This window comes from Rhopalosiphum padi, chromosome 1, assembly GCF_020882245.1.
Source record: "Rhopalosiphum padi isolate XX-2018 chromosome 1, ASM2088224v1, whole genome shotgun sequence".
NCBI lineage: Eukaryota > Metazoa > Arthropoda > Insecta > Hemiptera > Aphididae > Rhopalosiphum > Rhopalosiphum padi.
Genome location: NC_083597.1, coordinates 17,451,582 through 17,467,258, shown reverse-complemented (window position 1 = coordinate 17,467,258; position 15,677 = coordinate 17,451,582). Strand labels below are relative to the sequence as shown.

Genomic DNA, 15,677 nt, shown 5'->3' with positions numbered 1-15,677 from the left:
GAAAATAATATAAGTACAGTATAATACATTATAACATAATTAGACACAATAATGATGTAAAATTATTTGTAACAATGGAAATAGTTAACAGCCAAAAAAGAATAAATATAAAGTATAGTAAAAATCATTAATTAACAATAAATGGTTACGCAAAAAAAAAAAATTAATAAGAATAACTTAATAATAAAAATATTTAAACAAGAGAATTTAAATTTAAAGCCAGATAAACATTTTGTCTGAATACAAAACGCGACATAGCAAAAAAATCAACATGATCCATTATACTGTTAGCCAAAGACAGAGCTCTGAGAAAAACGAGGTGGAAGTATAATTATTTTTGGAAAGAGAAATATGAAAAAAGTTAGATTTTCTTAATACGTGCGTTTGTACATTAAGACCAATGTGAGATAATAATTCCGGAGAATAGATAAGACCATTTAATAAGTCATATAAGAACATAATATCCGCAACATTTCTCCTCAAATCACAAGACGCGATCCCCAATTGGGAAATTTGCAATTTATATGATTCTCTTGTGATGGGTATAATTAATTTAAAGCATAATAGTTATAGAAACTTATACTGAACATTTTCAATTAGACTGGTATATGAAAAATAATGTGGTGACCAGACAATTGATCCAAACTCAAGATGAGACCTAACCAGGGAAAAATATAAAGTTTTTAAGGCATTGGTATTTTTAAAATTTATCGTGCTTCTATCAGTTTACTTATCAGTAAATTATTTAAAAAAATACATATTAAAACCATTTGTATCTATTTTGCTTATTTCAACATAAGGTATAACACAGTATAAATGCGTATAATATAAATTTAAATTGAAACTAGGTAGATCTTTTTTTTTAAAAAAAAAAAAAACCTATAATAAATATTACATTATCTTCAATAAATAGCTTTTTAAAATTGTTCAAGGAATTTAGCTAATTTAGAATTAACTATATTTAATTTATATAGTAGATATGAACTTTTTTTGATTCAAACTAGTTTAGACCCTATTCTTTCTAAATTGTGGATTTATATATTTTATGGATGACTTAAGCGTGATAATACGCATTAGTATATTTAACAAATTTAGTTATATTATAAATTTAATTATTCTATTTACACGTGCTATACGTGAATTGAGTTGGTTGTTTTAAGAAGGTGGTTTATCATTGTATCACTTTACCTAGTTATAAATTGTAAATCGAAATCGTGAAATCACACGTAAATCGTGTTTATTTTCTATTAATTTATAAATAAATAAATATATGAATAAATAAAATGATAAAATAATAATAATAAATTATAAATAAGGATAGGGTTTAAGCACAATTCAATGACAAAATAAATATTAATCTACATACCTATAAATCCATTTATATAATTCAATTTTATTATCGTTTACAAATAATATGGATAGTAATGTTACCAATTGTTTGATAGTTAAACATTTTTTACGAACTTGAAAGGTATTCGTAGGTTTATAATAACAAACTATGTTTCTTAAAATAATAAGCGAGTGCACACTTTATGTCATATACATATACATATACATATATTAGGCATTTATTTTATGACGAGATATCATGGCATGCAAAAAATATAAATAGGTAATAATATTATTTAATATTATAATAAAGCATTTCAAAGTATTTATTGAAATACACACAGACGTTGCAGCATTATTGTAAAAGATTTATAACTATAAACATTATTGAAATTATTTACTTTTTGGTTTCAATTTATTATATAAATAAACTAATTCTTATTAAAAATATAATAAAATAACGTATAACTAAATACCTAATAGATAATTTGATTTACCTTTATTTGTAATATAACGTACATATATAGATAGTGAATTCGAATTATAGGTCAAATGAAAACATTAACCTATAAGTTAAGGGTGTTAGAGAAAGTTATTCGTTTTCTAAAAGGACATATGAGAATATTGTGATAGAGATGCCAAAAAAATTGTTATAGGGCAATATGTGTAATTAATAGAAAGGGACAAGTGGGGAGCGAATGTGAGTTTAAATAAAACACGAGCACCATATGACTGAGTATGGCTAAGTTTAGTGTTTCGCTAGCCGATACATATTGTATTTTTAAACCTTCAAGATCCGAGAACCACAAGCAACTTGGTCTCAGTAGCTCAGTAGTGTTCACCTTCTCTTGGCATTAATAACGACAACAGAAAACAAACAAAATGGTTAGTACACGTCTCTATGTTACCTAATATTTTAAATTTGTTCTTAAATAATATAAACTTAATTTTAATAAATGAAAAAATAATTTATGATGTGTAGGTATAACTTACTCGCGAATAACCTTCATGTTATACTATTATAATAAATTAAATAATATTATATCAAGTATAATATTTTATTGAATGATGTGAATGCATAATATTAAATACATTGAAGATAATTAATAATAACTACCTAATTATTATTTTAGTTTTATTAAATAATATCATGTAAGCCGTACGGTTATAATAAGAAAACAATATATAAAACGGCGTTAAACAATAATTAAATATTGTATTTTAAATTTCATTTTACAAAAAAACAGAAAACATTTGTTCGAATTGTTCATGAAAAATAATAACAAGAAATGAAGAATTTCTATCAAACTATCCATAAATTAATATTTATACATTATAAATTATATTTTTAATAAGAATATTAAATATATCATATTTATATTAATAAGTGTAGAAGTAGAAAAATTATTTAAAAAAAAATGTATTCAATTTGGTTATTTTTTATTCGTTAAATATCTTTACCAAATAGAATCTTTAATATATATATATATTTATCAATGTATATTTTGCTAGGATGTCTTGGCCATTAAAGCTACACGAATTTACATTAATAAAAATTTTGTTTAAGTTTAACGTAAATAGTTTAAGGCCATTATATTATTATATTGTTTAAAAAACAATATTTATTTTTATTATGTAAGATTTATTATGTAGGTAAATTATACAATGCACAATGCACTGTATAATATCAGTTATAACTGTATAACTAAATATAAATGATAATTTCTATCCATTAGTTATCTATTATACCTGTCTAACCGAATTTTAAAATCATCCTAACAAGATTATTTATGATAATTATTAATTTTGATTATGAAAACTTTTCATACTCTTGTGTACCTAATAAGTTTTGTTTTTAATACAAATATGTTTAGTTATATAATTAATTCAGACATATTTAATTCTTGTTTTAAATTGAATTTTAAACATATTCGGTCAAACATAAAGTTGGCAATAAGTTTTGCTCATTATCTGGACTTAGCTAGATTTATATTTAGAATATGGCACGTATATGAAATCACATTGGCAAAGTTCCCAAATTACGTTGTAGATATTTCTAAAGTTAGGAATTTCATTGAACTCGTCTGCCTAAAATAATAACGGATGAGACTATATAGAAACAAACATTATAAAACTTTAAGGATAATATTTAATAATATATCGTTGGCCGGTACAAAAGATATACAATATTAATGTATTCATGTTTAATTTATTGGAATTTATGCATAGTATCTCTCAATGGGAGGGGGGGGGCGTTAGTAAAAATAATTTTCAAATAGTAATAAATTATATTAAGTAATTTTTAAATGATAAATTGATAACATAGTAATCATTTTTAATATTTTGCCCTTTTTATAAATATTCTGGAAATTATTTTTGATAAATTATATGTATATGCATATCTATTATTTTGTACCAAATAATAATACTCAATTTTTTTGTATATTGTCGAATTTGTTGGAATATTATTAAGTTGTAAAATATATTATACCACGAATTCCGGGGACAAATTAAATTATATATAGTAAATATAACATTTAATAATCATCCTAAATTATAATTTTATGTATATTTATATACAAATATTTAATTATTTCAAATCGATCGATTTTCTTAATATTTGCATTGATAGATGTAATATAAACATATTATAATCTTACATTCTTTATTTAGGCTGACAAAGAGAAGGTAAAGAAGAAGAAGGTAAAGAAGGAAGAACCAAAAGAAGCCGCACCAGCGGAAGAAGCACCAGCACCAGCACCAGCCGCTGAACCCGAAGCACCTCCTTCTCATTCCAGCACAAAACACAGTAGCCGTAAAAGTTCATCCAAGAAAGTCCGCAGGTCTGGCAGTAATGTGTTCTCTATGTTCACAACCCAACAAGTGGCCGAATTCAAAGAGGTAATATACTAATTCATTATATATTTAATGTATATACTGTATATATTAAAATCGTATAAGTTATTTATGATTTATAAATATTTTATTCATTAGGGTTTCTCGATGATGGACTGGGATAAAGATGGCATTTTAGGCAAAGAGGACTTGAGAGCCACTTGGGACAAAGTTGGAAAACTAGTCACAGACCCTGAACTCGAAACTATGTTAGGCGAAGCTTCTGGCCCAGTTAACTTCACCCAATTGTTGACCTTGTTTGCAGCTAGGATGTCTGATGGAGGTCAGTAAACTGTTAATGTTTTCAATGAGACGATGTTATACTATAATAATAACCACAAATTAATATCATAATTTTATGTATTAATTAGGTCAAACTGACGACGATGAGACTGTTATTGCTGCCATCAAGTCGTTCGACATCGAGGGTAAAATCGACAGCGAAAAGTAAATATATACATTTAAAATTCTTACATTTTAAGATTTTTAATTAACAATTGTATTTTTAGGCTGAGGTACGGTCTATTAAACTGGGGAGACAAATTCTCCGCCCAAGAAGTCAAAGATGCATTTGACAACATGGAAATTGACAAAAAGGGAATGATCGACACCGAAGACCTTATCTCTATGGTTTTGGGATCTGGTGACGACGAATAATTTGTATTTATTTTAAATCAATAACCAGTTTTTAATTTATTTAATATCCCTAATTTTGCCCAACTTGTGTATCAATTGGTAGGTAACAAATGAATAATTTGACGAAAGTTAATATCGAAATAAAAAGGAAATCCTCTCTATACTTAACTTTGTATTTTATTCATTATTGTACTAATGTAGTTATGTCATGTATTATGACTATTCGGAAAATATGACTGACATATTTACGTAAAATTATGTACATACATATAGAATATAATTTTAATTCTATAAAGATGCAGTGCAAAACATAATAAAACATCTAGCTATTATTATGTCATCGACATTTATTGTCTTTGAGTGCTATACATAAAAATAATATACTAAAATATAAACTATTATATATATATATATATATATATATACCTAAAAATTACCTACTTAATATTAATGGCATGAGGTACGTACATAGGTATTTTATAATATAGAAGCTTTATATTATTATGACGTTTAACTTTTTTCGTACTTATGTATATATAACTTCTGTTATAATAAAATGTGAACGGATTACCTTATTATTTATTATGTAACGATTGTTAATGTTATAAATATTAAATTTGTAGATAATATGATGATATAGTGTCTAAAAATTAAGAACTCAATATAGCCATGTATAAAATACCTTTTTATCGTCTGCTACAGTGCCATGAAGTCTGTTGACTGTCACAATTGATAATCATTGGCAATAATGTTTGTTTATTGGTTAGGTATTTTTTTAAATTAAAATTTTTTTTTCAACATGAACTGACGACGGTGCGACCCAAACGTCTCAGAAACACGCTGTTTGCAGGATGCTTTTGGTATGCACGTTATTGACGATCTGAATAGTAGCATGCAGTACTCTTATAAGATTATAGATTGTATTTTAACTCGTCAGACGGTTGGTAACCGCCAATGTCTGGTCGTTTACCACGTATATTGCACCCTAAGGCCTAAATGCATTAAACTGTATGGTCGTTAGAATCTACATTTGGTGTTCGGACGATTGTTCCGTCTTATCCTGTCTACTCACTCGACCGAAGACTTCACGTCCCGATATACTACCTGACATCCCAAAATAACGTTATTGGATATGACCGCAAATATCATCTATTCTGGATGCGGTCCAATAACTATACATATACATTATACAAAGCGATGTTCTTCGTCTATTACTTGGTTCTAGTAGCCCCGTCGGAATCCATAATGTGCCATACTCGTATGACAAATACGAGAAAACAACGATACACGTTTCTCTGCCTTACCAGTATTCTACCTATCTAAAGTTCTTATAACAGATGTATATTTAATTTAATAAAAATCATATAACATGAATTATATTAATAATTAATACTTGTTAGTTGTCACAAATGACATATAGCTGGTAGACAGTAAGTTCTGTTTTGCAACTATTGATAATAGTACAAGGGGCCATATATTATAATATAATGTTAAATTTCTATAAAACTTCCAATATATCTAATACCATATCCATCGATAATTTTTATATCATTACTGAAAATCAGTAAAAAGTATATAAAATGGTATTTTTTTTTTTTTTGATAAATCTTATATGCTCATATATTAGGTGTCGGCAAACTGAGAAAATACAGGGAAAAAGACCGCCATAAAGTTATACTATGTTTTGAGAATTTTATTGATTTAATTTCTATCAAAAAATGAAACAATAAATGCTGATCGTTAGTTAAAATGTTAGAAAAATTGAAAAAAAATAACTTCAAGAGAAGAAGGCGATTACGCTCAGTAAAATGTATAAAACTGCTACGTAACTATGCAACTCCACAGTCGCAGCGGGAAGAACCAAAGCTTGGTTAAAAAATACAAGTGGGACGTATAACAACAATACAACATCCGCTTTAAAACCCTGATTTAGCACCACACAACTTTTTTTTATTTGGTACGTTTAAGACAAAAATCAAATTCATCTGGATAAAAGTATACAACAAATCATGCATACCGTAAATTTACATCCATAAAATCAAAAGTACAGTTTTCACTTTTCGTCAAATAGTGTAACGACGCCGCGTCCAAATACTCCAAACGTTACAGGAAAACTGTACCTTTAATTAAAGCATTAATAAATAAAATATTTTTACTCTTTACAAAATATAGAAAAAGCATCAGATTAAATACATTTTATTCATTATAAATAAATTGACATCATTAAGTTTTTAGTTAAACCTTCATAACACTTTGTCTGAATTGATATTAACATTTTAAAAATGAATTATTTCGGTAACTGGTTGCATAAAAAATAAAGAAAAAACAACTGTGTAAACGTTTTATATATTATAAATATAAATTTATAATAATAATATAATATAATTTAAGAAAAACTATTTTTATATAATATCTACGTAGTAGATAAATAATAATAACAAAAAAAATTCTTTACAAATTATCTAGTATATTGTTTGACAGCATTTCCGTTGTCCTGAAAAATAGTTAATAAATGATGTTAAGTGATTTTTTTATTTAAAATGTTTACATATTTATGCTAAAATGTATTGTTAATATTGTTGAATAGACTTTGTATAATACATGAATATAATGCAAACAACAATTAGTTCAATTAAATTAGTAACTATATTGTTATATTAATATAGAAACAATTGATTTTAGGTCAGGATATCAATATATCATACACAATAATTATTTTCTAAATTTTTTTAGTATAATACAGGTAAGTATTGTTCAAACTTATAGACGGGGATTGGCATGAGGCTTACGAGGGCTTAACGCTATCAAAATAACATTAGGTACATTTTTAGCAGAGTGGTATGATAGATTAAAATATATTGTGTTAGTATTCTGACCTGTTACACTTTTTACAGTAGAAATATGCTCTTATAAAAAATAATCAGCATACAACTACGCTAATCATATAAAACAACAGTTTAACCTACGGAATTTTTAATACTTCTTTATTTTAATAATTAACCAAAAACATAAAAACAAAAAATAAGTTATTAGGATTCTTATCGTATTAAATTTATAGGTACCTAGTTAACTTAATGATTTTATGAATTATTCAATAATCTAGCTGTTTGAGGCGATAATGTGAATATTTGTTTATTTCTAACTTAAGGTTACTTTATAGGTATAATCTCACTTGTTTTAAAACCGACAATCCAAGTTTGGCTGAGTGATGAAAAGGTAAACTCACTGAAATATTAGATACTTTGAGTCTTGGAATATGACCTGTATAACCAGCTATAGGTGGTAATTCAGAAGATACTTTATGATCTAGTAAACAAATTCAAAATAATATTATTTATTTAATCTTATACAACATAAATTACGTCAAAGTAAATTAAAAAAAACAATTAATATTTCTAATAAAAGGGGAATATACATATATAATTTAAGCTAAATACTTAAATAGATTATAAGTTATCAGATATATAATTTAGACTATTTTTAATCAACTAAATAAATGTGTACCTACGCATATTTTATTAATTATTTTGAATCTATATTTACATACCTATCATTTAAATATAGTAGAACTAATTACTTATAAATAGAGTTCAATTAATATAAAACAATATAAACAATAAATAAAACACTTACATTTTGAAATAAAAGACAATAAGAAACATTTCTTGACAATCAAACAAAAAATATAGGTTACTTTAATATTATATCATTATATATGAAAAGCATATTTCATGATATTTTGTATTTTTGATAAAATTAATAAAAATGATTTGTTTTACTTTTAGTATTACACTATTACAGCTAGTATATAGGTTGATGTAATTTTTTTGAGGTATTTAATTATAAGATTAAATTCTAATTTTTATAAATAGTTCAAAAAGAGTCAAAATATTTTTTAAATTTGATCGCAAATATAAAATGATAATGTAAACATTTGGTGAAGATTGCAAGTATTTACGAATATTCATTTTTGAATTACAAATAACAAATATTATATTATTATTACAAATAATCGAAGTATTTTATCAACTATTTATTGTGTACACATGACAAAAAACACACACACATGCACATCGTTATAAAATGAATACATTCATCATTCCACTAAAAATCTAAAAACTCATTATAATATATGTTTATACTTTTATAGGTAACTATAATATATACTACTCATATTATAAGTTTTTCGGTTTTTCGGTTTTTAATTCAGTAATTTATTTTAAAGTTTTAAACGATTCAGAATTTTTAGCATTTCGATTTTTGATATTTTGGTACATATTATTATACATATATTACATAATTTTTACCTTTAAAATCTTTACTTCTTTTATATTTATTCAAAGTATGTTGTAGACGCATGTTGGCTTTATCTGGAACCATTTTTGGAGGCAAAAAACGAACAGGTCTATCAATAGCTTTTCGACTTTGTTCTGACGATAATTTGACAAGCATATTGTCTTCACATTCTTGAGCAAGTCTACAAAAAGTTTTGCCATACCGAAAATGCATCCCTGGTATATATCCTATAAATAACATACATAAGCAATAATTAATTACTTTGTGAAGTTTTACGTTTTACAGAGAATAAAAAGTTAACAAATTTACCGGTATAGCCTAAAATATATCTTTGATAATTATTGACCGTTTCTTGTTCTTTGTCAATATTCATTTTTAAATCATTTATATTTGGTTTTGGAGGCAATTCATCTAATGGGCTATCTCTCAGATACATATTTTTTAAATCACATTGTTTTAACACTCCTTTCTCACGAAGTTCCTTAAATGTATAAGATTAATTATAATTATGTATATCAATACAACAATACATTTTTAAAAACTATTATAATTTTATATTTTAATAATATAACATATGTATAAATACATCAATATATTCAAACCTGAATTATGTCTAAAGTATTAGCTCCATATCGTTTCCCAAAACGGAATTTCAATGTTGGACAATGACCAGTGTACCTAAAAAATACAAAATTAATTATGTTTTATTTAGTACTATTTTATATGAATTTTATTATGTTATATTTATCTATATTATTGTGGTAAATTAAATATAATATATTTCATGCATATTTATAGTTTAAAATTATGTAAAACATTATTTATATATATGAGATAGGTAGGTAGTTCATTGAAAATAATAAAACTATGCTAAGCTTATCGATCCACTGTTGAGTTACCTACCTTTAATATGGAATAATTTAAATTTTTACCTGCGGCATGGACTATAATTATGTTAGAATGAATAAAAATGAAAACAATTCTTATTAATTCAGCATATTCATGATTAAAATATAGATTAAATGAACATCTTTATTCGTATTTTTATATACCATAAGTAATAGTATTATAATATAATAATAATAAACCACAACGTATTTGAATATATTTTATAACCAAAATATAATATATATATTTTATGTAAAATTATATTATTTAATAAACTTATACATGTAATATGTATAGGTAATATTATGTATAATATCTCTATTTAAGAAATTTAATTAGATACCTAATATAAATTTAATTTGGACGATTTAATATATAGATTAATAATAATTAAATAATTAAGCTAATTATAAAGTATACATAATGCCTTAATTTATGAAGTGTGACCATTAAATTTGAAAGAATATGGGTACCTATAATTAAAACATAATCGTTAATAATTTGGCATCATCTTATTTTGAGAATTTGATAGTTTACAGATGTGTTATATTATTCTTATTTACAAATGATTAACAGATCCATAAACAATGAAGTAAAATATACTTTAAAAAACGTAATACAATAATTTTAAGTACCTATATTTAAAATAATAAGAAGTTACCTTTATGTTAATATAATATTTTTATAAGCATCTAAAAGACCTGAAAATAGGAAATATATACTTTTACATAAACTAGTATCTTCATAGGAATATAACGTATAATCGTATATGTATTTGTTATAATATAATGGCAGAATAAGTAAGAGTAGCTGGTAGTACCAGTACCAGGGCCAAACAACAATAACAAATTAACAAGCAGTTGACACGGAATGGTAGAAAGGCAGGTATACTTTTGACTGAGATTTCCACCAAGGCCAAATAGAATTGTCACATTTTTTATTAAATAATAATTCAGAATTCGTTTAACGAAGACATATAACTACCTATTTTATTATCTTTATTAAATCCACATTTTATAGTACAAATTGAAATGTATAAATAAAAATAAGTAAGAATACTATTAAAATGTTTTTATAGAAATTTTCACATTGTTAAAATATAAATCAATAACACGCGTAACGAATATACGTATATAATTTGTGAGAAAATTCCTATGAACCATTACTAATTACATTCGCTATAGTTGCTGACATAATTAGGAAAGTGAGATCTAAGAAAATCGTTTGCTATAAAGTATGAAGAAAAAAATGTTCTTTTAATTTACTTGCAGTCTGCAGGTAATATTTTATTATATTCGTTAAATACTTAAATCTCATGCATAAAACATTAAAACAAGAAAATAAGTAATTAAAATAACCGGACTGTGCAATACTAAATATTTTAGTAACTACTTTATTGTTATATAATAAGATTCATTTTGATTATATGGCTATTACTTCTATAGGTAGCTACTTAATACTAAATATTTTGTACTTTTTTTTAATTGCTATTCATTTTAAAAGTCATTCATAATGATATACTAGCGTAAATAATCACAGGCGTGTCGCGTGTGTTTAAGTTCTTACAGAATTTTTGTAAAAATATACAATAAAATTAATCTTACGTTATCTATGTATTATATGTTAAAATAATAGGTAAGTATTATAATAGTTTCAACCATGTATAATATTTATAAATGTATTTATATACATATATACACACACGTGATTATTCACCGAGTATAGTGTATACTCATCTCTCATCTCATTTTTGTTTTTTAGTACCTAACCCATTATTTATTTAAATTTTGATTTTTGAAATTTTCAAATGTAGAAAAAGTATTTCAAATTAATATTTTTTCCCTCTTTTTATTGTAAATTATTAAAGTTGAAATTTTGAAAATTTGATGTACCTTAATCAAAATTTGTACTTAGTAACTGTAGTTTCAATCGTTTCAGAGTGGTTAAACTTTAAGTACCTACTAATAAGAATAATGCCGATAATATGGGCCAATGACCACGATAAAAACCAATTTATAAGTTTAAATATATCTATACCCTATTATAATTATATCTATCGACTTGTTGAATATAATATTTTTTATATACATCTTTCTATTCTGGTCACTCAACACCAAGTCATACTAAATACTGTTCTTCTACCGCAAGTTCTTCCGAATGGTAAGTAAAAATTTACATGATAAATATTTTCCGCACATAAATTCATTTAGAAGAAAAAACTCTCGTACCCATCCCCGTGACATGTCTTGCAAAGTGATAAGTTAAAGATATACAATAAGAATTAACAATATTTAAAATACAATTTCATACATTAATTCTTATATCTTATATTCTGTTTTTTTTTAACTCATTACAAGTATTTGAATATAGGTACTATACTTGAAATTGTGTGTAAAATTATTATTGAACATTGTTATCTTCAGCCGTGGCATTTGTATTGCCACAGGATACTCCTTAATGATAACAAAATCTAAGTATTTGAAAATTTGACATTAAAGTATAATTTAAAAAATAAGAATTTAAGTAAATGTATTATTAAAGAGGGCGAGTATGTTCTCGAATCATTGTGTATGTTCGGATATATATTATTAGAATCCGAGCGTAACGATGCACCTTGGAGTAAATAACGACTTCGAATATGGAAGTTTTGAATACATAGTTAACTCCTAATAAGTATAGAATATGGTATTATGATTGTCAAGGCCAGGGTCATATGATACACAGTTTTGTGTAATTAAAATGAACACATTTCAAAATTGTTCATTACATAAACTGTTGTATATATAGTGTATACAGAAATTAAATATACTTATAAAATATAGGTATTAGTAAAAAGCTGCATTAAATTTAAGTTTGAGTACAATTTACTCGTATGTATTATTTTCTAATTGGTAAAACAAATTATTATACAATTATTTAATTAGTTATTATTTCATATTCTTAATTTATACGTTAAATAACGGTTTTACATTTTTTTTTTGAATATATTATAATTTAAAAGTAAATTACAAAAATCATAACATATACGTAACAAATACTAACGTACCTATACGTTAGCATATTTTAATAAATTAAAGTGTAAAAATATAATAACATATAGGATATAGAATAGGCAATATTCGTATCCTGGTACAGTAAATTCCCGTTACAACAAATACCAATACAACGAAAAATTCAGTTATAACGAAATTCATAGAAGTTCCCTGCCAAAAAGCAGGGCTTATAAAGAGCTTATTCGAATTTTCGTTACAACGAAATTTCCATTATAACGAACAAAAAATTCGGTCCCCTGGAGTTCGTTGAAACGGGATTTTACTGTATTATAATATATAAGCATTAAGTGCTATAGACAATATAGAAATAAAACGCTGCAGATTCACATTATAAAATATATCTATAGAAATAAAAAAAATATATTTATTTATTTTAAAAACTTTAAATTCAAAATTATAATTTTAAATTATTAGCCATAAATTAATCATTGTTTATTTTGTTATTGTATTTTACCTATATAAGTTGTAGTAGTTTATGTACTAAATATCACGAAATAAAAATAATTTGGTAGGTACCTATATAAAACATTCAACAAAGCAGTTATTAATTACCTACAAAAAAAAAAGTTGTAGTATACCTCTACTATTTTAGAACCTACCTACATCATACACGCATACAAACCACATAAATGTACATAATCATTTTATTGATTTTTATAAGTTTTATTATTAACTATTAAGGTTTATATATGTATAGTAGTTTCATAAGTTATAACAATAGAACAATTATTATTATATCAAAGTATTTTAATTTTTTAAAACCTCAATGTTATAACATAATTTAATTTTTATTACGCAACACGTAAAAGCATTGTGCGAAACTCGTGTTCAGCGGCAGCACTCACAGGGGTTGAAATCATTTTTTGTTGATTATTATTGATTTAAATGCAAAGAATTGTCCTTTTTTTTTTATAAAATATGAAATTATAGGATAAACATTTCTATAGTTAAAAGAAAATTCTAGGACATGTGGTTAATTGAGAGTTTGAGATATTTTTTCAAAATCATAGATCATTTTTAATTATTTTAAATAAACCATGTCATGATGGATAATAGATCACATAGTCACGAAGTAAATTATCAAAAAAATAAGTTTTTTCCAATCACTTTCAACATTATGAAGTTCCGATATTTTTACATTAAAGAATAATATTTATATACATAATAGTATATTAGTACCTACTACCTATATATATAAAATATAAACACGTTCCATAACAATTAACAATTTTTTTACAAGCTATCTACAATGGGTATTTATGATTTGAACTGTCTGAATAATAAAAATATAACTATCGTATTTCCTGTTCCCGATCTATCAATAAATATTGTTTTGTTCACCTTGTGGCTTGTTGTAATATAGATTAACTAATTGAATAGTTGATGACTAAAATACTACTGGTGTTAATAATTATCGGGCATAAAAAATGTTATGTTAAAAAATTCCATTAATAAACTTTTTATTTTAATAGACAATATTTTTCTCTTGTATAAAGTTATTTGTATATTTTTTTATAAAACACCCAATATAATTGGTTCAAAGTGTATAATATATAATGAATATCATAAAAATATCGTTATTTACAATTAATCATTTAAAAAAATGAATTAATAAGTTTGGTAAATTTAAATTTAAAAAAGACAAAGAATTTAAATAATAATTTATTCAAATCACGCAATAGATTCTATTTAATTGTACAATATAACTGTTCAATTAAATTCATAATAACATAATTTTAAAAATACGTGCGTTATTATTATTAGAATAATTAATGGGTTTATTGGTTATAGCAGCAAAAAAAAAAAAAAAATAACTACATAAAAAATATAAATTGTTGTAATATTTGTAAATTGTTAATAAGGTAGTTTCAACAAGAATAAATTCGCGTTAATAACTAATAAATGTCTTTTTTAAATATTACTTTAGTTTTAAATTAGAAAATTTCAATTTAACACATAAGTAAATAATAATTAGTGCCAGAAAAAGTATAACTAAGAACTTACACGGAACTGACATTTTTATTGATTTTTCACATCATAAATAAATAGGCCTTTCTATATTATACAGCGATAGGTACACCCACAAGTATAATGGGTAACTAAAAACAACTTACCCCGGTAAAAGTGCACCATTGGACTGACTAAAAAGTTTTTCTCGTTCTTTTTTGTTACATTCTATTACCATTTCAAATTTGGTTTTAGCTAAAAAAATAACATAACATAGTTTAGACATATTAAATAATGATTTTTTCTTTTTAAAAGATTACCAAAATTAAATTCTATATGATTTAGTAGAAAAGGAGTTTATTATTAATTTTCAATTTTCATATATCTTTTGTAGCTAATATCAGTGTTTAACAACAAACTTGCTTCCTCCTTGACTTACTTCTGAGTTCTGAATACAGATTTTCGCCTTTCGGATATTTTCCACGGTTCTACCCTTCCGTGAAATCCATTCACAGATCGAGTTTATGTATTCACTAGCAGCGCTATCTGTTAACTTAATAATTATAATAATATATAAAAATTGCATACGCAAATCAAAATATCAAATAACTATTTTATTCCTTGCGTGGTTAT

General features: G+C 24.6%; 2 protein-coding genes across 2 annotated transcripts; one reads left to right on the top strand and one right to left on the bottom strand.

Annotated features, from left to right (window-relative positions):
* Positions 1 to 2,056: 2,056 nt before the first annotated feature.
* On the top strand, positions 2,057 to 5,023 carry LOC132920919 (myosin regulatory light chain 2). Its single transcript, XM_060983658.1, has 5 exons — positions 2,057 to 2,214; positions 4,003 to 4,230; positions 4,324 to 4,507; positions 4,596 to 4,671; positions 4,734 to 5,023. Exons 1-5 carry the CDS (start codon positions 2,212 to 2,214, stop codon positions 4,879 to 4,881), a joined length of 639 nt encoding a protein of 212 aa, XP_060839641.1. The 5' UTR covers positions 2,057 to 2,211; the 3' UTR covers positions 4,882 to 5,023.
* Positions 5,024 to 7,040: 2,017 nt separating this feature from the next.
* Positions 7,041 to 15,514, bottom strand: LOC132932064 (ciliary microtubule inner protein 2B-like). Its single transcript, XM_060998259.1, has 7 exons — positions 15,365 to 15,514; positions 15,212 to 15,299; positions 9,759 to 9,834; positions 9,466 to 9,637; positions 9,168 to 9,383; positions 8,033 to 8,166; positions 7,041 to 7,354 (listed from the first exon to the last, which is right to left on the bottom strand). Exons 2-7 carry the CDS (start codon positions 15,280 to 15,282, stop codon positions 7,319 to 7,321), a joined length of 705 nt encoding a protein of 234 aa, XP_060854242.1. The 5' UTR covers positions 15,283 to 15,299; positions 15,365 to 15,514; the 3' UTR covers positions 7,041 to 7,318.
* Between the last annotated feature and the right edge of the window lie 163 nt (positions 15,515 to 15,677).

What these genes read in the sequence shown, in the direction of transcription:
- LOC132920919 (XM_060983658.1), top strand. An exon ending in AAGTGGCCGAATTCAAAGAG is followed by an intron (nt 4,231 to 4,323) that starts GTAATATACTAA and finishes TTTATTCATTAG; the next exon opens with GGTTTCTCGATGATGGACTG. An exon ending in AGCTAGGATGTCTGATGGAG is followed by an intron (nt 4,508 to 4,595) that starts GTCAGTAAACTG and finishes TGTATTAATTAG; the next exon opens with GTCAAACTGACGACGATGAG.
- LOC132932064 (XM_060998259.1), bottom strand. Translation starts at nt 15,282, where the DNA reads ATGGTAATAGAATGTAACAAAAAAGAACGAGAAAAACTTTTTAGTCAG. An exon ending in ATACTTTAGACATAATTCAG is followed by an intron (nt 9,638 to 9,758) that starts GTTTGAATATAT and finishes TATACATTTAAG; the next exon opens with GAACTTCGTGAGAAAGGAGT. An exon ending in ATATATTTTAGGCTATACCG is followed by an intron (nt 9,384 to 9,465) that starts GTAAATTTGTTA and finishes TGTTATTTATAG; the next exon opens with GATATATACCAGGGATGCAT.